The sequence below is a fragment of the Heptranchias perlo genome, chromosome 1, assembly GCF_035084215.1.
Source record: "Heptranchias perlo isolate sHepPer1 chromosome 1, sHepPer1.hap1, whole genome shotgun sequence".
Taxonomy (NCBI): domain Eukaryota; kingdom Metazoa; phylum Chordata; class Chondrichthyes; order Hexanchiformes; family Hexanchidae; genus Heptranchias; species Heptranchias perlo.
The window spans coordinates 171,446,602-171,470,144 of record NC_090325.1 but is presented as its reverse complement, the minus strand read 5'-3'; the positions used below and the strand labels follow the sequence as shown (position 1 = coordinate 171,470,144).

General features: G+C 42.5%; 1 protein-coding gene across 3 annotated transcripts in view; it reads left to right on the top strand.

Moving 5' to 3' along the window:
* usp38 (ubiquitin specific peptidase 38) overlaps positions 1–23,543 on the top strand; it is a 43,482-nt gene that overhangs the window by 17,315 nt on the left and 2,624 nt on the right. For 2 of the 3 annotated variants that reach the window (XM_067993746.1, XM_067993756.1), the window contains 6 exons: positions 2,868–2,969; positions 5,632–5,790; positions 8,650–8,843; positions 9,522–9,615; positions 10,431–10,537; positions 19,836–21,207. In XM_067993746.1, coding sequence (XP_067849847.1) covers positions 2,868–2,969; positions 5,632–5,790; positions 8,650–8,843; positions 9,522–9,615; positions 10,431–10,537; positions 19,836–21,207 — 2,028 coding nt within the window. Of the gene's footprint in view, positions 1–2,867; positions 2,970–4,817; positions 4,899–5,631; positions 5,791–8,649; positions 8,844–9,521; positions 9,616–10,430; positions 10,538–19,835; positions 21,208–23,543 lie in introns of those variants that run through there. The other variant, XM_067993764.1, reaches the window with a different exon arrangement.

Sequence of the window (23,543 nt, the reverse complement as noted above, 5' to 3'; positions counted from 1 at the left end):
CACCTGTAAAGTATCTGTCAGCCTGTTCAAGGCGGCAGAATGTTGCTCACCTTGAATCTGAACGGCCGTTGTCAGGGCCTGAATGGACTCATTGTTGAGCCGTGCTTGACGCTCGAGGGAGGCTAGCCTTTCCTCCATCGCAGACGTTCCCGCACCTACCTACAACACTATCTCAGAGATGCCTTCACGTTCCTGCGACACTATCTCGGAGATACCCTCCTGTACCTGTGCCACCATTCCCCTCATGCAGGAGTTGGACTCCTCTATCCTCTGCGCAATTGTGGAGAGTGAGCGTGGCACTTGTTCCAGTACCTCGGCAATGTGCTGCTGCCCCTCGATGACTCTCCTTTTCATGGCTGGCCCCCAGGGTTCAGCATCTGGGTCCAGCTGAGCAGAGCCTGGAGAAGAGTGCTCCCACCGACGCGGACTCTCCACGTCTGCCCCTGCCACCAGGGTCTGCTCATGCTCACGTGCGTGGTGACTCACCATGTGCAAGCCCAACTAAGTGAGGACAGGGACCCACCAAGGTGTATGTATCTGCGCTGGTGGATGCATGGCTCAGATGTGATAATGGACCCTCAGAGGCCGGCAGGTTCTCTGAGGAATCGCCCTCCATGGTCACGGCGCTCGCAGATGGCCCTGCAAGAGAACAGAAAGCAATATTAGGCATGTGGACAGATGTTGAGGTGCTGCAGATGCCAAGTGATGCTAAGATCATTCGCTATCATGAGTGCTGAGTGTTAGCTTTCTGTCACCGGCCGCTTGTGCAATCCCAGCCTCTGCATCCGCCACGGACAGGCACTCCAGCGTGCGGCTGATGTCCAATGCCTGCTGCTCCACTTCCGTTAGGACCACCTGGTGTGGCGGGCCCCCTCCGGTCCGTGCCCTCTCCCGGGCGTTCTGGCATCTCTTCTCCTATCAAGGCAAAACACAGAGGTGTGATTGAGTGATGGTTGCATGGTGAGCCGCTGCATGCGTTGGTGTGGGTGGGGTTGAGCGTGAGGGAGATGCATGGGAGGGTGCATGTGCAACATAGCCATGATATTGTATGAGGATTGGGTTGCGTGGTAGTGTTCGAATGGGGACAGGGGCGGTGAGTACGTACAGGCAAGGTGAGGATGATAGTTGAGTGGATATGAGGAGTGATGCGAGAGCGTTGTGGTGGCAGTGCAGAAGGGGTTGTGTGGTGGTGGAGGTGATGTGGAAGACGGAGTGTGGGAGAATGCGTAAGTATACTCACTTTGCCTAACCTGGTTAGGTCATTAAATCTCTTCCTGCACTGGACCCAGGTTCGTGGCACATTGCCGCAGCTGGTGACCTCGGCCACCTTCAGCCAGGCCTCCTTTGTGGTGGAGGGAGGGCACTTCCTCCCATCAGACGGGAAAAATATTTCCCTCCTCCTCACCCCATCCAGCAGCAGCTGGAGTGAGGAGTCTGAAAATCTTGGGGCAGCCTTCCCTCTGGCGTGCTCCATGGTTTAACATTGGTTGTTTGCTGCAGGAGGAGCATTGATGGACTGCCCCTTTAAATAGGGCTCCTCCAGTTGACAGACCTTACTGCGCATCCGCAGTCCGCCCGCCGCGCAGCTTACCAGCGGGAAACCCGGAAGCAAAGGTAAGTGGCTCCAATTAGCCTGTAATTGCGTGCAGAGCACACTGATTTCACCGGGCGCGTGAATCGACCCCCCCTGCTGAGAACCTGCCGCCCTGCTAATATCGAGCCCTTTGTGTCCTCCTCACAGCTTACTTTCCCATCGAGCTTTGTATTGTTAGCAAACTTGGATCCCTTCACCTAAGTCATTAATATAGATTGTAAATAGCTCAGGCCCAAGCGCTGATCCTTGCGGCACTCCACTAGTTATAGCCTGCCAACCTGAAAATGACCTGTTTATCCCTACTCTCTGTTTTCTGTCCGTTAACCAATCTTCTATCCATGTTAATATATTACCCCCAACCCCATGAGCCCTTATCTTGCATAACAACCTTTTATGTGGCACCTTATTGAATGCTTTTTGAAAATCCAAATTATGCTACATCCACTAGTTCCCTTGTGTGCTTAAAAATGGAGATTTGCAGTTGCAATAACTTACGGATTTAATTGGGTTTAACCAAAATTTATAGATGATCTTACTTCTTCCCCATTGCCCCAAAGTGCAGCAAGTCCAGGGATGGGTCCTAAACTTTCTCTTGGGTCTTAACAAATGCTGTTAAGGGAACTGTGAGAGTTGCCAAAGATCACTACCTATTTTTGAATTTTTTTTTTTCCTTTCTAATTACTTTTTAAATAAATTGTACTATAGTATTTCCTGAAGCAGAGACAAAGGATGAAGCAAAAGAATTGCATCAGTTATGGGATTGGGCACACACATTGCAAATTTAATTTGATGTTGTTAAATTACATTGGTTGGGGGTAGGGGGGGAATAAAACTCCATGTGCACTGGCCACCCTCAGGTACTGAGGTTCAATCCTCAGTCTGTACTGAGCTAGCTGATCTCAGCTAGGCAGTAGTGGAGGCCCTTACACCTGACCCCAGTTCCCCGGATCACGGAGAGGAAAATCGGCCAGGGTCTTTGTTCTTGATTGCTATCCAATGTAATCTGCTGAAAGTACAAGTATGAGATTAGGTGAGGGCTGCAGATAGCTCAGCTGATGATGCTCCCCTTGGTCAAATAGTTTGAATGCGCATTGTGAAAACTCGGACAAGAATAATGACTATTTGGATGAGGTACCGGAGGATAACTGGCACCCTGTGGATCCATATCCCAGCAAAGGGTCGAGGCTTTCAGGAGAGTGGCAGGGGGTAAAGAAATTGGTGGGAAAATCATTACTTCATTGCTACTTATTGGTGACTTTATTTTCTGTGATAGGTATTTCATCGACTTTGGTATCCTATTGTGAGGCCTGGTGCTTTAGCGGTTCTTTCCCACATGCTGCTCAGCTTTCAGCATTCTCCAGAAGCCTTTCATTTAGTAAGTTATTATACTCGCGCTGTTTACAAAGGAAAACTATTTTCCCTAGTAAGTAATATTTTTGCTGTCTGTGATATTCTATCTTACTTAAGACTTTAGAAAATATATGTAAGATTATTTATGTGATCAAACAGCAGGTAAGAAATATAACCCAAAAAATGAATCTTGCCAGGAAGAATAGCAGTGGCTAAATATTATGACGTCGTTTCACTGTGAGCTTTAACTATTCTTGTGTTTTTTATGTTGTTTCATTAATGATCTGGATGTGAATATCAAAACCAAATGTAAGATTCTCAAACTTGGAACACTAAATTAGGAGTAGTAGAGAGAAGACGGAACAAAAGATTTGTCGAAAGATTTAGATCAGTTGCAATTTGTCTGCCCAATTGCTTAAATGAAACTTGACATTGATAAAGGCATTGCATATTGGGAGGGGACGGAGTATATAGTGAATAGAATTAGAGACAGAAGGTAATAGTTTTGTTGTCTGGATAATGCACTGAAACAATTTTTTTTAAAGTGCTGGGATATACAGCAAGAGCAGTAGAGTACAAGTCTCCAGAGGTTATGTTAAGACTGTACAATGAACTATCGGACCACATTTGGAGCACTGTGTTAAGTTCTGGTTGCCACACTACAAAAAAAAGCCGATTTAACTTGGGACACATTTGGGATGTATTAACAAGACATTAAGGAGCGTGCAGTGAAGAGTATCAAGATTGATTCCAATACAAAGGAGATGAGCTTTGAGGAAAGATTAGAGACAGTTAAGTTCTACAGTTTAGAAGGAAGGTGGTTATGGGGGATCCTCATTGAGCTACGTGAAATATTTAATGATGTAGATACGGTAAATCAAGAAGATTACTTCTGAATAATCCAGAAAAGTAGGACCAAAAGACATAAATTAAAATTAGTGAAAGTAAATTTAAAACCGGTTTCAAGAAGGACTTTATTCAGTGATAAATGTTTGGAATAATCTGCCAAGCCAAATTGTAGAAACAAAGACATTGGAGAACCCCCAAAATATAGTTGAATGTGTAATTGGGTGCTCGGAATGGGCTGAATGGCCTTTGTCCTTTTTTTTAAAACTGTTATTCCTTTTCACTGTACTCTTCAAAAAGGCACTGTACAAAATTAAGAAACAAAAACAGCTAATAGAAATACAGAGCAGGTCTATCAGCATTTGTAAAGAGAAAAGGCAGGTTAATATTTTGGTTGTAATCCTTTGTCAGAACTACAGGATGATCTAATTTTGAACTTTTTAAAACTCAATTTCCTTGCTTCTCTAAACATCCTCCTACTTTAAATAATAAGTATATAAATAGTACTTGCTTTCTTACTTCAAAATGTCTCCAGCACTTGACATGATAAAATTGCTCGTTTTTGAGTGCAGTGACTATTTTGTAGGTAAGCACAGCAACTGTTCTGTGCCAGCATTGCACAAACAGGCAGTGAGTTGAATAACAATGAATAAATTATTCCATATTTACAGTTAGTGAATTACTTCATATTTACAATCCACCCTCAGTTAATGAAATTATATTCTGGCAAACTCTAAAGAAAAATATCTGTTCCATTCTGAGTTGAATGGAGCTTGATATTCTTGGAGTGGGGTGGTGTTCCTTTGCAAGACTATTGATTCACCTAAAATAAAATGTCTATGGGTTAACTGTTGGAAACAAGAAATTTTACATTCATATATGTATGACCTTGTCAGCACAGTAAGCTCTTTGTTTGCTGCTTCAACACCTAAGAATCATGCTATCCATGATTCTCCATTTCAGTTCCTCCCTGCGGTTAAAATTAGGTTTATTGCAGGTGAAGCCAGGCCTGGGTGAGAGCAACAGAGTCTGGGCCTAGGTAGAAGCAATGGGCCCGAAGTGACCTGGAACAGCGAAGTCCAGGAGCTGAGAGAAGGGGAAGGCCAAGGTTAGCAGCGGGACTGCGGGGATTGGTGCACGATAACCATGCGACCGAGTTTACATAAATAGTCACTCAGGGTTATGACGGACTAATGAGACAATAAATGGACAAACAGGACAGAGAACATTTTATACTTAGAGATTTTGGGCAGCAGTGGAGAAGTTACAGTGACTCCTGAAAAATGTAATCCTGCCTGTATTTTTGCTAGTTGATTGGGAGTTGCAGTTTTGGAGATGTGCCTTTCCAGTCTGCATGTTGCGATAATGAGGATTGGAACTGGAGGTCAGTGTCAGAAGACCTTCAGGGGAGGGGGTGGGTTGTATCAGATTCCAGGGTGTACAGAGACCTTGCGGGCTGCATGGTCCTGGTTGGGGAGCAGGACTAGGCGTTGCTGGAGCAAAGTTTATAGATTTGTTATTTTTTATATGATTAATTTTATTTTTAGGAATATATATTGGGGTGGGCGAGCAACTAACATGGCAACAGTATTATGTATGTGATTGATAGACCAAAATTAAATTGGGAGAAAAGGGCTTTGCATAACATGATTGGTTAAGTTTGTTATTTTCTACTTTCACCAATGAGGAAGAAAACAATGGACTCCAATCATGATGTTGATAACAGTCACAATGTAGATTGTCAGGGCAAACATGAGAAATGTTACTCTGAAGATATATGTATATATATATATATATATGACATTTTACACGAGTAACCCCACGAACTGATCTCTCCACAGATTGTTCCTCACATTATAAAGCTAGTTCAGTTCCTGAAAGATGAAGCATCACCTACCAGTAAAATCTTCCTCATGCAGTTGACTGAGTTGGTGCATTGTATGATGTATCAGTATTCTGGGTTCCCAGATCTCTATGAACCTATTCTTGAGGCCATTAAGGTAGGCATCTGCGAGCTAATTACAGGAAACATCTGATTTCAGTCTCTAAAAATTTAATTCGTTCTGTGTTTGGCACGGTTTTTAAAAGGAATAATGAAAAACAGGTCATAACCAAATCAACTTGCAGCTTCATAGTAATGGAAATTAAGGTCAATTATTCCCGTGTTTATTAATTATAACTTTGTTCTGAGCCTGACACCTGACTTATGTTGCATAATTCCTAGAGATACAAGTTGGCGGATCACTAAGGTCTGAGAATGGTATCTTGTGTTTAATTTCTTTTCGCTCCACGTGATGTCTAGTGCAATTCAAATGCAATTTTTACATTTTTAGAAACAAAAACTTTACAAGGCTCTGATGCACAGATACATTTCATACTTCGTGGTAACACCATTCAAATCATGTAGCACCTGTAATGAAATAAATGCAGTAAATGCTGAAAATATAAAGGTCAATCAGCATCTGGAAAAGCAAGATAGGTTAATGTTTTGAGTATAACTATTAGAACATCCTGACATGTTAATCCGCCTTTCACTTTCAGATGCTGACTTACCTGGGGCGGGGGTGTGTATGTGTAGGATTTTCTGTTATTTTATGTTGTCCTCTTTAAGATCCTCATTTACCTGTCTATTTACTACCTTGTGCTTCCCCTGGGTTAGATGTTGGAAGTTAGTAATAGTGACACCAATATTTGACATTAAATAAATAGTGTGCTATTCCCACACCTCCAAATGCTGGAAGTTGTGTTGATGGTAAATCTGTTTTGTTCCGTATTATGTTAAGCCGAGGACAGAACTCTAATTAGTCCTTGTGTTTTTGGAGAGACTTGAAACACAATATTATTTCCAAAAGAAATAACCCAGGGAGAAAATAAGAAAGAGAGTTTTTAAAAAAGCAATTGAATTATAGTTTGGTTGTTCTCCCAACTCATAACTGTCTGTGTAAGTAGGACCCTACCACTATTGGGAGGGTGGGATTCTGAACATGTATATGTAACTTCAAAAAAAAATTTCTACCAATATTGGTTTTCTGTTCCACCATGCTTAATAAATGCTATCAGGAGTGGAATGGAGTGAAATGGTGGGCAGAGATTAGTTACTCTTGATCTCACCAATAATGTGTTTGGAACGCACCTCCAGTCAAGTTTATAACAGGCTCCCACCAGAAATGTGCGGGAGCGTTACAATATAATGCAGTGGAAATTATATCACGTAGGTGTTGACATTGTTTTCTGACTTTTATGTCAGATGTATACTCCGTCATAATTGTGCATATATAAATTGGGCAGCCAGGGTAACTAGGCTATGCCTTTGAATGTGAAGATATTTAAAGGGACAGACTACAAGTTAAATATATGGTTTCCAATTGTTTGGGACAATGGTTGCTCTGGAGAAGGTATGGAGGGATAACCAGACCTGCTAGATTGCAACGTTGGATTGTGTCCACCTACCATTGCACGCTTACCCACTAATACTGGAACAATAGCAAACTTGCCTGGATTTGTCTGAAGATTTCTCGTAAGCTCCAATCACAGGGAGACACTGGCAAAGTTGTACTGTATGCTGTAATCTGACAGGCAGCCAAATTCTGCCATAGACACAGCACTGCCAGTGGTTGTGAAAGTCATTTCGGTCCTAAACTATGTATCATGCTCCTTAAAGGCATGCTGCACCAATGTCTATAGGAAAGGTACAGTGGAGTGCCAAACAGGACAACACTCCTTGCATCCAACTCGTGCATCATAATGTCCACTTTCCCAGCCTTGAAAAACAATAGGTCGGCACTGGGCTACTCAGTCAGTTGCCCACAAACTCCTTTTTATGTCTCCACAATGGGTTTCCTTTCACTTCATTTTTACCTGGCACTTCCCCTTCAAAGGTAGAGCTGCTAAAAGGTTGATATATCCTTTTGAACCTTTGCGAAGAATTTTTGCAGCCCCACCCCACCCCCCCACCCTTTTGCAGTTACTTGACTTTAGGTGGCTGCATTCTTTTAAACTGAACCCAAAGCAAGATTGTTTTGGTTTCCCCTGCCCCCATTATGCTAGCTTCCTACACAAGACCAGAACCGCACAGGGAGCTATGTGTAATTATGCAAATGCACTCACCACTCAGCTCATTGCACTTTGAGCTAGCTTTACATTAGTTCTTTGTCATTCTGGACTGAACTTTGTTGAGACCACAATATCTACCCTCATTGTTGATGATAGTACTGATACCACTGATGCAATAATCATTCCCTAGCTAGTTGCTCAGAAAAATCAATTAATATTCCATTCTCCGCTTCTAATTATAAATAAACTAGGACTTAGTAATTCTGCAGATGTCTTATAGAATGGTTACAGCACGGAAGAAGGCCATTCATGGCCTTTCAGGTAGTTAACATTTTAATGGGAAAAAAAATTCTCAGGCACTGTCTGTGTAAGTTGCTTTTGCAGTCAGTACTTTTGATCTCCCACAAAGTGACTGTCAGCTGGCACTCTCCAACCTTGCCATTGCTTTCCAAACATCCACTTGGCATGACTGAAAGTCACAAAAATAACAGTTTTAGTTAACTGGATTATATTGCAGCTACCAAGATTACTGATCTAATGTGAAGGGAAACCTGGATGTAAATGATAGTTGAGAGTGAGTGGGACTTCATTTGTACATGACTGTCCAGAAGTATGGTGTTAGACTACATCTGTTCTTTTTTACTTTCTCATTTTCATTCATATTTTCCATTTGCTGTTTGTTTTTTTATTTCTTGTATTGTGTTTTTCTATTGCTCAGGATTCAATATTTTTCCATAATCTGTGTGTTTTTGGTACCTTTACAGTAGATCATGAGACTATATATTAATTGATATTGATATTTGTAGGATTTGCCAAAACCTTGTGAAGAAAAGATGAAACTCACTCTTAATCAAAGTGCCTGGACATCGCACTCAAATTCTTTGGCATCTTGTTTGTCGAGGCTTTCTGGAAAATCTGAAACGGGAAAAACTGGGTTAATAAACCTGGGCAATACATGTTACATGAACAGTGTCATTCAAGCATTATTTATGGCTACAGAGTAAGTGGTGGAGTCTGTTTCAGTATCGTAGAGAAATTAAGGCTTTAATACTTAACTGTACTAAGGTAACCTAATTGTAACTTGTTAGCACGTATGTGGAGATTTAGGACACAGTTCTATTGTCGTTTTTGCAACAGTGCAAAACTATTTTGGGTGAGTATTAATATCAAAGTAGCAGTATATCATAGAAGTCATTGGGACCACCACCTCCTGGAAACTATCCGGTATTATCCCATTTTAAAAATGCTCAGGAGGACTATTGGACCTCTTGGACATTTCAGAAAATTACTTTACTATGCTTTTTAATATTAGACGAAAACAGATACTCCAACCAGCACTTTTCTAACTAAAAATTAGTTGTATATGCAGAGCTCCTTCGTTGCTGAACTCAGTCTGAACTGCAGTTGCTGATAGAACTCCAATCTGTCCACCATGAATCCCACTTCTCAGACACTGGTCTGAGACTGGTAGTTGCAGTATAACTGCAAGCTTATGGTATCGAATGTTCAGTAGAACTGGTGAGCTTTTCTTCGATATTTTTTGAGAGAAACTTTAACAACTCTGTAAAACTAATAGTCATGGTTTATTAAATTTTACTTTTTTGTGGTGGGGCAGGGGGAGCGATTTCAAAAATTAGTTATGTTTTCTTAAATGTTCTCAAAAAAAAAATTGCTTCAGTTTCAGACGGTCTGTTTTAGCACTGAATCTAAATGGATCCCGTTCTTTGATGAGGAAGCTGCAACTTCTGTTTGCCTTTTTGGCTCACACTCAGGTACTTTTTAAAAAAAATTACCCTTGAGTAAATGCTCTAAATCAGTGGGTTGAGTAAACATTGGGTCTGTGTACTGAACTATTATCTTCTGACTGCTAATTTAGAAACCTTCGTGATGCAAGTTCTTCATTTTTGGCTGGGTATGTTGGGAAACGGTTTATACAGTTTTAATGACATTAGCAATGTTTTTGCCATTACTGCTGAACTTGGAGATGTGCAGTAGAGGGGAGAGTAACCAATGTTTTAAAAAAAATAATAATGGCAATTGTCACATCTGCAGTTTGATCATCCATTACCAGTGTGTGTGATCTTAACCTTGGACAACAGAATGATTATTCAACGTACACACACGTAACTATTAAGTGTGAAGCAGATCTGTTATCCTTGATTCATGCATTCTCTCACAAATCAAGTGCTTGATTCAATTCTTATGTTCATTAAGAGCTGAAGTTATTGTATTTCATGTCCATCTTTGTAAATTTTGCACTGTGCACAGAAATATTTAAAGATGGGCATTTACAGAAGAGAGAGTACTTGACGCTTTAGCAGGCCAAATATTACAGTTAGAGGATTGATCATTTGAAATTCATCATGGTTGAGTTTATAGTTAAATGAGCTCAAATCCAATTATATTATTAAAGCGTATTTGCAAATTTGCTTGTAGTCTGTCACATTGAAAGGAATAGAAATGTAACAAAAATAGCAACATTTCTGGATGTTCAGTTTTCTACTTGTTTCAGTTGATGCGAAACAATACAATGCAATTGTAAATGTGTAAATGCAGGTTCCAAACAGTTCCATTACTCTACCAACAGAGAGCAGCATATGCTCCACAGAGCTTCTTTGAAGAATCAAGACCACCATGGTTCACCCCTGGATCCCAGCAAGACTGTTCTGAATACCTCAGGTTCCTTTTGGACAGGTAAATACTGTTCTTGTCCAGCAGCCATCATTCTGTAACTAAACATAGTAAACTAGGTCACTTCAGTCCTTTTTATGCATTGTGCGTATTAGGGGCATAAGAACATAAATAGGAGGAGGAGTAGGCCAATCGGCCCCTCAAGCCTGCTCCGCCATTCAATAAGATCATGGCTGATCTGATCCTAACCTCAAATTTAAATTCATGTCCAATTTCCTGCCCGCTCCCCGTAACCCCTAATTCCCTTTACTTCTAGGAAACTGTCTATTTCTGTTTTAAATGTATTTAATGATGTAGCTTCCACAGCTTCCTGGGGCAGCAAATTCCACAGACTTACTACCCTCTGAGTGAAGAAGTTTCTCCTCATCTCAGTTTTGAAAGAGCAGCCCCTTATTCTAAGATTATGCCCCCTCGTTCTAGTTTCACCCATCCTTGGGAACATCCTCACCGCATCCACCCGATCAAGCCCCTTCACAATCTTATATGTTTCAATAAGATCGCCTCTCATTCTTCTGAACTCCAATGAGTAGAGTCCCAATCCACTCAACCTCTCCTCATATGTCCACCCCCTCATCCCCGGGATTAACCGAGTGAACCTTCTTTGTACTGCCTCGAGAGCAAGTATGTCTTTTCTTAAGTATGGACACCAAAACTGTATGCAGTATTCCAGGTGCGGTCTCACCAATACCTTATATAACTGCAGCAATACCTCCCTGTTTTTATATTCTATCCCCCTAGCAATAAAAGCCAACATTCCGTTGGCCTTCTTGATCACCTGCTGCACCTGCATGCTACTTTTTGATTTTCTTGCACTAGGACCCCCAGATCCCTTTGCACTGCAGTACTTTCCAGTTTCTCACCATTAAGATAATAACTTGCTCTCTGATTTTTCCTGCCAAAGTGCATAACCTCACATTTTCCAATATTGTATTGCATCTGCCAAATCTCCGCCCACTCACCCAGCCTGTCTATATCCCCGTGTAGGTTTTTTATGTCCTCCTCACTTTCTACTTTCCCTCCCATCTTTGTATCATCTGCAAATTTTGAAATGTTACACTCGGTCCTCTCCTCCAAATCGTTAATATAGATTGTAAAGAGTTGGGGACCCAGCACCGACCCCTGCGGAACACCACTGGCGACTGGTTGCCAGTCCGAGAATGAACCATTTATCCCAACTCTCTGCTTCCTGTTAGATAACCAATCCTCCACCCATGCCAGAATATTACCCCCAATCCAGTGATTCTTTATCTTGAGCAATAATCTTTTATGTGGCACCTTGTCGAATGCCTTCTGGAAGTCTAAATACACTACGTCCACTGGTTCCCCTTTATCCACCCTGTACGTTATGTCCTCAAAGAACTCAAGCAAATTTGTCAGACATGACTTCCCCTTCGTAAAGCCATGCTGACTTTGTCCTATTAAATTATGTTTATCCAAATGTTCCGCTACTGTCTCCTTAATAATAGACTCCAAAATTTTACCCACCACAGATGTTAGGCTAACTGGTCTATAATTTCCAGCCTTCTGCCTACTACCCTTTTTAAATAAGGGTGTTACATTAGCAGTTTTCCAATCTGCCGGGACCTTTGCCGAGTCCAGAGAATTTTGGAAAATTATTACCAAAGCATCCACAATCCCGACTGCCACTTCCCTCAAGACCCTAGGATGTAAGCCATCAGGTCCAGGGGATTTATCCGCCTTGAGTCCCATTAATTTACTGAGTACCAATTCCTTAGTGATTTTAATCATATTTAGCTCCTCCCCCCCCAGAGCCCCCTGTTTGTCCAGTGTTGGGATACTCTTAGTGTCCTCTACCGTAAAGACTGAAACAAAATATTTGTTCGGCATTTTTGCCATCTCCATGTTTCCCACCATTAATTTCCCGGTCTCATCCTCTAAGGGACCTACGTTTGCCTTAGCCACCCTTTTTCTTTTTATATAACTATAGAAACTCTTGCTATCTGTTTTTATATTTTTTGCTAATTTATTTTCATAATCTATCTTCCCTTTCTTAATCAACCATTTAGTTACTTTTTGCTGTCTTTTGAAGACTTCCCAATCTTCTATCCTCCCACTAAGTTTGGCTACCTTATATGTCCTTGTTTTTAGTCGGATACTATCCTTAATTTCTTTACTTAGCCACGGATGGCTGTCATTTCTTTTACACCCTTTTTTCCTCAGTGGAATATATTTTTTTTGAAAGTTGTAAAATAACTCCTTAAATGAACACCACTGCTCATATACCGTCTTACCCTTTAATCTATTTTCCCAGTCCACTTTAATCAATTCCGCTCTCATACCATCATAGCCTCCTTTATTCAAGCTCAGTACGATTGTTTGAGAACCAACCTTCTCGCCCTCTAATTGGATATGGAATGTAACCATGTTATGGTCACTCATTCCAAGGGGATCTTTAACTAGGACATTATTAATTAATCCTGGCTCATTACACAGGACCAGGTCCAAGGTTGCCTGCCCCCTTGTAGGATCAGTTACATACTGCTCAAGAAATCCATCCCTAATACAATCAATAAACTCTTCCTCAAGGCTGCCCTGCCCAATTTGATTTGTCCAGTTAATATGATAGTTAAAATCCGCCATAATTATAGCTGTTCCCTTATTACATGCCCCGACTATTTCCTGATTAATACTTCTTCCAGCAGAGTTGCAACTATTAGGAGGCCTATATACTACGCCCACTAGTTTTTTTCCCTTTATTATTCCTTATCTCTACCCAAACTGTTTCATTGTCCTGATCCTTTGTCCCAGTATCATTTCTCTGTATCACAGTGATTCCTTCCTTTATTAACATAGCCACCCCACCTCCCCCTCCTTCCTGATTGTTAAATAACCTGGCATATTTAATTCCCAGTCGTTGTCACCCTGCAGCCATGTTTCTGTAATGGCCACAAGATCATACCCACACATAGTTATTTGTGCCGTTAACTCGTCCATTTTGTTACGAATGCTACGTGCATTCAGATAAAGAACTTTCAAATATGTTTTATGACACTTAGTTCCTGCTTTTTCCTTTTTTAACACTTTACCTTTTACTCCATACCTTCTGTTCCTTCCTGACACGCTTTCCTCTGATTCCCTGCTCAGGTTCCCAACCCCCTGCCACAGCTTTGATGCTGGGTTAATCGCCTTACGCCTTCTAGTTTTTATTTTATCTGTCGCGCCTAAAGTACACTTTCTTTCTGCTGCTCTACACTTTTCCCTTTCACTTGTTCTTGAACAACTGTTTGTACTATTTGTATTGTAGATTTCCCCTGGGTCTTCCCCTCTCTTGCTGCTCTCAACTTTATTCTCTTCTGACTCCCCGCTCAGGTTCCCATCCCCCTGCCACTCTAATTTAAACCTTCCCCAACAACACTAGCAAACACCCCCGCGAGGACATTGGTCCCGGTCCTGCTCAGGTGTAACCCGTCACGCTTGTACGGGTCCCACCTTCCCCAGAACCGGTCCCAATATCCCAGGCATCTAAATCCCTCCCTCCTACACCATCCCTGCAGCCACGCATTCATCCTGTCTATTCTCCTGTTCCTATACTCACTAGCACGTGGCACCAGTAGTAATCCTGAGATCACTACCTTTGAAGTCCTGCTTTTTAATTTATCTCCTAACTCCTTAAATTCGCCTTGCAGGACCTCATCCCTTTTTTTACCTATGTCGTTGGTACCAATATGGACCACGACTACTGGCTGTTCATCCTCCCCCTCCAGAATGCCCTGCAGCCGCTCCGTGACATCCTTGACCCTAGCACCAGGGAGGCAACATACCATCCTGGAGTCACGTTTGCGGCCGCAGAAACGCCTATCTGTTCCCCTTACAACTGAATCCCCTATCACTATAGCCCTGTCACTCTTCTTCCTCCCCTCCTGTGCAGCAGAGCCACCCGTGGTGCCACGAACTTGGCTCTTGCTGCTTTCCCCTGATAAGCCATCTCCCCCCAACAGTGTCCAAAGCGGTATATCTGTTTGAGAGGGAGATGGCCCCAGGGGACTCCTGCTCTACCTGCCTAGTCCTTTTACTCTGCCTGGCGGTCACCCATTTCCTTTCTGCCTGCGTAATCTTTACCTGCGGTGTGACCACCTCACTGAACGTGCTATCCACGATAGTGCATGCTGCACTGTTCTCTATGGAAAGAGTACAGTGGGGTGTCAAACAGGGCAACACTCCTTGCATCCACTCATGCATCATGATGTCCACTTTCCCAATGCAACTTGGAGGTGATAGTGTTCCCATGATCATACTGCCCTTGTCCTTCTTGATGGTAGAAGCCACAGGTTTGGGGTGTACTGTTTAAGCAAACTTAGTAAGTTGCTGCAGTCCATCCTGCAGTACATACTGCAACAACAGTGCACACACAGTGGTGGAGGGGGTATATATTGTATCTATTGGCAGGGCACCGATCAAACAGACTGCTCTATGCTGAATAGTGATAAGCTTCCTTCGTGTTACAGCTGAACCCATTCAGGTGAGTGATAAGTATTGCCTCAGGCACATGGGAACAACACCACCTGCACGTTCCCCTCCAAGTCACACACCATCCCGACTTGGAAATATATCGCCGTTCCTTCGTCGCTGGGTCAAAATCCTGGAACTCCCTTCCTAACAGCACTGTGGGGGAACCGTCACTACACGGACTGCAGCGGTTCAAGAAGGCAGCTCACCACCACCTTCTCCAGGGCAATTAGGGATGGGCATGGCAATAAATGCCGGCCTCGCCAGTGACGCCCACATCCCATGAACGAATAAAAAAAAAATGCTGTCTTGACTTGACGCATTGAGAGAACAGGAGGTTAGCCACTGTCACAGGGTACCCAGCCTCTGCCCTACTCTTGTAGTCTTGGTGTTGATATAGTTGTCCAGTTAAGCTTCTAGTCAGTGGTGACTGCCTTCCACCCATGGATGCTGAAAGCGGGGGACTCAGCAATGTTGGTGCCATTGAAGTTTAGGAGGAGATGGTTGGCCCTTTTTCTTGTTGGTGGTGGCCATTGTCTGACATCTAAGTGACTGGATTGTTATCTGCATTTGTCAGGCCATGCCTGGATGTTGTCCAAGTCTTGCTGTAGGCTGACAAGAGTTGCTTCATTATTGGAGGAGCTGTGAATTGAGCTAAACACAGTGGAAGCATTCGTCAATAGTTCCAGTCTTGACCTTGTGACGGAGGGGAGGTGATTAATGAAGCAGCTGAAGATGATTGGGCCAGGCTGTTTTTGTGTGTGTCTGTCAAGAATTCTTAAATTAATCTCAATACATAATACTGATTAATTTCACTAAGTCCTTTAAATAGAAGAAATAGCTTTATTATTTATTGTAATGGATCGGATATTTCATTTTGATTTCCTTAATCAGACTTTATTTTGTTAGCATGTTAGTTGGAAAGAACAGACTTGCCTTTATATCGCGCATTTCACAACCTCAGGACATCCCAAAGTGTTTCACAGCCCATGAATTACTTTTAGAGGTGTAATCACTGTTGTAATGTGGCAGCCAATTTGCACACAGCAAGGTCCCACAAACAGCTATGAGATAAATGACCAGATAATCTGTTCTTGGTGTTGTTGGTTGACTGATAAATTGGCCAGGACATCATGAGAATTCCCCATCTCTTCAAATAGTGTCATGAGATCTTTTGCGTCCACCTGAGAGGGGCAAACAGGGCCTCGGTTTAACATCTCATCCAAAAGACAGCACCTCTGACAGTACAGCGCACTCTCAGTGCTGAAGTTCTGCAATGGGGCTTGAGCCCAGGACCTTCTGACTCGAGGTGACTGCTATCATTGAGCTTATTTTCCTGCTTAAATGATTTTAATAAACAATTGCGTTAGCAAGCTCAACAGTGCCATCAGGGAGAAGTAGTGTACTATTGGCAAAGGCTAGGAAGTAGGTTCCCTTTCGGGTTTCTCACAGTGCTTCTTATAGGAAATCTTGAAAGAAAAGGAGATAATATCTTGTTTCTCATCTTGATCTTTGAGTGCTACTTTACTCAAACAAATTGATGTCATTGTATTAGAAAGTGGTAAGAGGCACATTGTCTATAGCAATTGCTTTTATCCACATCTGAAGGAAACAGTGTTACAAAAAGTAGATGCATTGAGTCGAAATATTATGGGAGTCAGGAAATGGCAGTTGTTGTGGAACTACATATATCTGCATCCCATTTGTGTGTGTGTGGAATGTGAAGTGATGCATTTTCGAAGGAAAAATGAAGAGTGGCAATCTCAACTAAATGGTACAATTTTAAAACGGGTGCAAGAACAGAGACACCAGGGATGTACGAACACAAATCTTTGAAGGTGGCAGGACAAGTTGAGATGGCTGTTTTTTTTTAAAAAAGCATACGGGTTCCTGGGCTTTATAAATAGAGGCATAGAATACAAACGCAAGGAAGTTACGCTAAACCTTTATAAATCACTGAGTAGGCCTCTGCTAGAGTATTGTGTCCAATTCTGGGCACCACACTTTAGGCCTTGGAGAGGGTGCAGAGGAGATTTACTGGAATGGTACCAGAGATGAAGGACTTCAGTTATGTGGAGCGTCTAGAGAAGCTGGGATTGTTCTTAGATCACAGAAGGTTAAGGGGAGATTTAATAGTGGTGTACAAAATTAGGAAGGGTTTTGATAGAGCAAATAAGGAGAGACTGTTTCCACTGTCAGGAGAGTCATCAGCCAAAGAAGATAGATTTAAGATAGTTGGCAAAAGAATCAGGTGGGAAATTAGATTTTTTTTTACACAGCGAGTTGTTATGATGTGGAATGTACCACCGAAAAGGGTGGTGGAAGCAGATTCAATAATAACTTTCAATAGGGAATTGGATATATACTTGAAAAGGAAAAAAAATTGCAGGCCTTTAAGGAAAGAGCAGGGGAGTGGGATTATTTGGATAGCTTTCAAAGAGCCGGCACAGGCATGATGGGCCAAATGGCCTCCTGTGCTGTAAGATTCTACTATGTTCATAACACCTACAGACAGAAATGCAAATTTTCAGTGCATCTGAACTGGATATACTTTGCAATCCTTTTTCGTTAAGTCCAAGGAGAAAAAAGTATAGGGGAGTATTTTTTGTTCCAAATACTGCTCATTTTATGGAGGAAAATAACAGTCAGAATTGGAGACGCTCTAGTAAGGTCTTCCTCCATGCTAGGCTTTTCCATTGATATCACTTATTGGGAGTGACCCTGTAAATCCCAGAAAGTGTCTATACAAACAGGATATGCTGACATTATTGAATTCATCTTTTAGGGTGGGGGAGGAAGAGGAGAAGGCTAGCCAGCTAGAATAGCTGTAATAAGATGAGGTGAATGGAACAACTTGATTTCCTTGATTTGGCTTTTCTAGGAAGGCAGGGAGTTGATTGGTAATGCCCATGGTAAACCCATTTTCCATCTTGTTTTCTCAAAGGCATAGTGACCTGGTTAGGCCTGTACTCTTGTTAGGCTGGCCCTCTGTCTTCACTTTGTGACAGTTCATCTCCACTCCATCATGAATCTACCTGGCTGTTCTACCAAAAATTTGAGAAAGGAAATGGGCAAATCTAAATTTAGCCTTCCTAATGCTCCCATATGGCATAATCCTAAAATGGGAATGTGAGGGTGTTGGGGCACAGAAAGATTTATTCACAATCAGTTTTTTTGTAAATCTAACAAATGATAATAATAGTCTTAAAATGTTTAAGAAAAATATTTATAAATCAGGCCTCTTGCCCGGTGTGGAACTGGCCCACTGGTTCTTTAGTTCCTGTGTACAGAAAATACCCCAAATAAAATGAAGGGCTGGGAAATTATAAAGAAAGGCTGGTTAATCACAAATGAGACCAATCCTTCAAAGGCTTCAACTCATCCAAAACACTACAGTCCAGGTCCTCACCCATACAAAGTCACCCATCCTCTCTAAGCTTCAGTTGCTCCCTTTGACCCAGCATGTTGATTTCAAAATTCTCATCCTCGTTTTTAAATCTCCATTGCCTTAGTGACCCCTCTCCCTATGTCTCCAATGCACCCTCTGCTCTTCTAACACTAGACTTGTCCTTTGCTCCACCATTGGTGGCAGCTTATTCTGCCCTCTGGAACTCTACCCACTTCTCTCCACCTTGCCACTTCCCTCCCTGCTTTCAAAAACCTCTTCTTCAACCATGCCTTTGATTTCCCTATCCTAGCCTCTCTCCTTTCTCCATGCTCTGTGTCCACCATATCCTTTTCCTCATTGTGATGTACTTGAGACATCTTCCTGCACATGATGAGCAATTTATCGTGGATGACATTTCTTATAAAAACTCAGGCAATCTTCTGAGAAGGTGTAAAGGAATCTTTGAGAGGAGAAAAAATAAGTACTCTTTAAGTGAACACACAATACATTGGGTCCCTTCATGTCGACACAAGGCAGGACCTGGAATTCAGGTAAACGCTGATGATGTATCTGCTTGGGACCCACATTAGTATCCTATGGGATTCATTTGAAGCAAAGTCTTGCTGGGTGAATATCCAGGGCTTACCAAAAAATTGTTCTGGCGAGATCTGGCACTCTCCATTGCTGATTACCCAAGGAATGTGTGACACTCAAATCCATCAGTAGATCATGTATTGCTCTGTACACTTAAATAACCACTGTAATGCAAACAACCTGATGAAACTGGAGAGCAGTAGATATTTTGCCCACTGAAGAATGGAAAGCTGTTGACTGGATCTATTAATATGCAAAAACCAGGATCAGAGAGAAGGCCTCTGGGGTGGATTTGAAAAAATCTGTGGTATATTTTGCTCTGGTTATAAAGTTAAAGAAAAATTATTTACCACCTGTCATAATAAATCTTCCCAGTTGAGAAAGACTAAGATTTTTCTTAAATTTACAAACACAGCAAATATCCCTTTTTTTGATCGCTATTTTTATGGAGAATAGTAGATGTGAGGTTTTCTCCTCAGAGGTCCCCATTGACCTTTCTTTCAGGGTCCTTTTAGTCCTTGAATGTATGGCCCTCAGGTAAGGGTTTTATTCTTGCTCCATCCCCTTTCTTATACTATCTCATCCAGACCTTCCACCTCGGTATTGGGAGGAATATGTCCCTATAGATACATGGGGAAAATTAGCAGTAATTACATTGTGGGAGAATCTCTTGCAGTTTAAAACAAAATAGTACATTTCCAATGTGTGTATGTATATAGACAGGAGGATCATAACTACAGCGGATTTATAGACTTAAATAAGAATCAAGTTTGGGGAAAATGATATTGTGTTTTTAAATTTCAATTTTGTGCCCGGTAAATCTCCCTTTGTTTCCTATTCTTCCCCTTCAAGGTTGCATGAAGAAGAAAAAACTTGTAGAATTCTTCATGAGAATTCATCTCAAAGCAGCATCAGTTCTGAACATGAATGCAGCTCTCGAGAACATTCAGAGAAAATGCCATCTCTCACTGAATCAAATCTGCCAAGAGTTGATGAAGGGAAAACGCTGATAGAGAAAATGTTTGGAGGCAAACTGCAAACTACAATACGCTGTCTAAACTGTAAGAGCACCTCTCAGAAACAGGAGGCTTTCACTGATCTTTCACTAGCCTTTCCACCATGCCTTGAAGATATTGTAGAAGCTGAATCCACACAGTTGCTTGCCCCAGCAGATTGTGAAAGCACAGTGCCTCCATGTTGTACTGCAGTAGTCTCTGACGCTCTTCATACTGAGCCTCCTGTACTTCATGGCCTTCAGGTGGAAGAAATTGGGCACGGATCAGAAGCTGGGGATGAAATGCTTCAAAAGTTTCCATTGCAACCCATTACTTCTGTAGATTCCTGTAGCCTGCCAATCCCATCTGATAAACTGGTCACAGTTCACAATAATAAATCCATTGAGCGGAATGACAAAACTAAGTCTGTCCCAAATCTAATAAACTATTTTTTGGCCCCTGAAATTCTCAATGGAGAGAACAAGTATTACTGTGAAAAATGTGCCTCGTTGCAAAATGCACAGAAGGTTATGCAGGTAGTAGACGAACCTGAATACCTCATTCTCACTCTCCTGAGATTTTCGTATGATTCGAAGAGTCACATAAGGCGGAAAATCCTGGATGATGTGGCACTTCCTCTAGTTTTACAGTTGCCAGTTGAAAAAACATCTCAGAAATCACCAGCGATCAGCCAGTCGTTGCTGCCTGACTCGCCTGAAAACCTGCCTAAAAAATTGAAGCCCTCTGGTTCAGTCGACTCGAGTGATCCACAACCGGTATCTTACCTCCTCTCTTCTATCGTGGTACATTCTGGGATGTCATCTGAGAGTGGGCACTATTACTGTTATGCCAGAAACACCAGTTCAGGATCTGTAGGTCAGTTGTGCTATAAGACTGACCTTGCGGGTTTGTCCTCCCCTCAGGGTTGTGCAACAGATAATAATGATTCCAATACCTCGGTCATTTGGCATGATCCAAACTGCAAAGAGGCATCAAAGGAGTGGTTTCTGTTCAATGACAGCAGAGTGACTTTCACATCCTTTCAGTCTGTTCAGAACATCACCAGCAGGTTTCCTAAGGACACGGCATATGTCTTGTTTTACAGGAAACAGGATGCTAATTGTGGAGTATACCCAAGTGCAATAAATGGACTGTGGGTAAATGGAGAGCCGCCACTGCAGAAGGAACTCATGGATGCAATCACTAAAGACAACAAGCTTTACCTACAGGTAGTTTTTGATGAATTTTTGTGCTCTTCAAGGTGAGGGATTTAAGCAATGGGAAAGGAATACAATCAAATTTCATGCACCCAGTGTTGGCAGCAAGCACTCCTAGGTCCTGTAGCACAACTAGATGCAGCATTAAACTTCCTCTAGTCTGGTATCAGAGGAGCACCTTCCCTTTCCCTCCTCCCTCTAGTGGGCCAATGAACCAGCCATCCATGTGGTCTGTGAGCGAGTGAGAGCCAAATTAAAAGCACTTTTGTACTATGGGCCTGCTCCCATTGGGAGGTGGGCTTTAACAGCCCAAATTCATTTCACGTAGAACCCCTACCACTAACAGGGCAAACATTTTCATCTCATAGGTCAGGGCTGAATTAGAGCCCAGTTCCAGAGATGTGCGGTTCAGCCCTTTACAGGTATATTTTCATGCTATGTCACTTCGATTTTTAAAATCTGTACATTTTACAATTCTAATGCAAACTCATGAAGTACAGTGGAATTCTATTATACAAGTGTTAGCTTCTCCTTCACCCCCTCCCCCTTCCCTAGTAGCTCAGTAAATTTATCCAGTGAATAGCTGAGCCATACAGCTGAGGAAGGTCCCAAGTTTGACCCCTGGTCTGTGTTGATCTCGCCTGTAGTGAAAGTCGGAATGGTACAGTTGCCTCAGCTCGGTTAGAGGGGGAAAATTGTCAGGTTCCTGACTGCAATTCAGCAACCACTGTTGAAGTGTGGGCACTAGATGAAAACAGAATTGTGACTTCCTCCACATTCAAAGCCTGCCGACATTCACCGCTAAGGGTCATGCCTGAATAAAGGCTACTTGGGCAAAGTACTGGAGGGTGACTGGAATTGATGGAACCGTACCCAGCAAGGAGCCACTGCATTCAGGAGGGGACTGGAGAAAATTGGAATGGGGTGGAATTTATTCAAATGTTGACTGACTGCCCATGGCAAAACATGTTGGACTGTTAACATACAATGCCGTGGAATTGTACGATGAGGATTTGATCCTTTTTCCTCTTCCCTCTACTGAGTTCTTCATTTCAGACCCGGTGATGTAGGGAGGCAGTGAATGAAGGCTAGGTGCCTTCTCACCAGGAGGGGAAAAGGAAATTGGCACAAATCTCGTGTACCTCCAAATGGTCAGCTCAAGTGGCATTGATGGAAGAGTCCGAATGGGCTACCTATCTGGCACCTCAGCCACAAAGGTGCATGGCCTGGCAAGATGACATAAATAATTGTTAACATACCCTCTAAAATGAGCTAATGGATTTCCCGCTCATTTTCAATCCATGAGTTATTGAAATGACCACGGGCCTTAACTTATGGTTTTCATGTAAAAATGGATGCAATCACTGAACTCAATCTCCAAAATACCAATAAAAGTACCAAAATCACATAATAAAAATGGAATTTGACCTGTTCAGTCACCGTAAAACAGTAGCCCTGGAAATAACAACTTGCATTTATATCGCGCCTTTAACATAGTAAGATGTCCCAAAGCGCTTCACGGGAGCATTATCAAACAAAATTTGACTCCGAGACACACGAGATATCAGGACAGTTGGTCAAAACTATGGTCAAAGGTTTTAAGGAGCGTCTTAAAGGAGGCGAGAGGTAGACAGGCGGAGGGGTTCAAGGAGGGAATGCCAGAGCTTAGGGCCTAGGCAGCTGAAGGCATAGCCCCCAATAGTGGAGCGATTAAAATTGGAGATGGGCAAGAGGCAAGAATTGGAGGAGTGCAGAGGTCTCGGAGGGTTTTATGGCTGGAGGAGGTTACAGAGATAAGGAGGGGCAAGGCCATGGAGGGATTTGAAAACAAGGATGAGAATTTTAAAATCAAGGAGTTGCTGTACCGGAAACCAATGTAGGTCAGCAAGCACAGGGGTGATGGGTGAACAGGACTTGGTGCGAGTTAGGATATGAGCGGCAGAGTTTTGAATGAGCTCAAGTTTACGGAAGGTGGAAGTTGGGAGGCTTGCCAGGAAAGCACCGGAATAGTCAAGTCTAGAGGTAACAAAGACATGGATGAGGATTTCAGCAGCAGATGAGCTGAGGCAGGGGCGGAGACGAGCGATGTTACGGAGGTGAAAATAGGCAGTCTTGATGATGGAGCGGCTATGTGGTCGGAAGTTCATCTCGGTCAAATGGGACGCTATGGTTACGAACGTTCAGGTTCAGCCTCAGACAGCGGCCAAGGAGAGGTGTGGAGTCGGCTAGGGAACAGAGTTTGTGGCAGGGACTGAAGATAATGGCTTTGGTTCTCCCAATATTTAGTTGGAGGAAATTTTTTCCCATCCTCTACTGGATGTCGGACAAGCGTTGACAAATCAGAGACA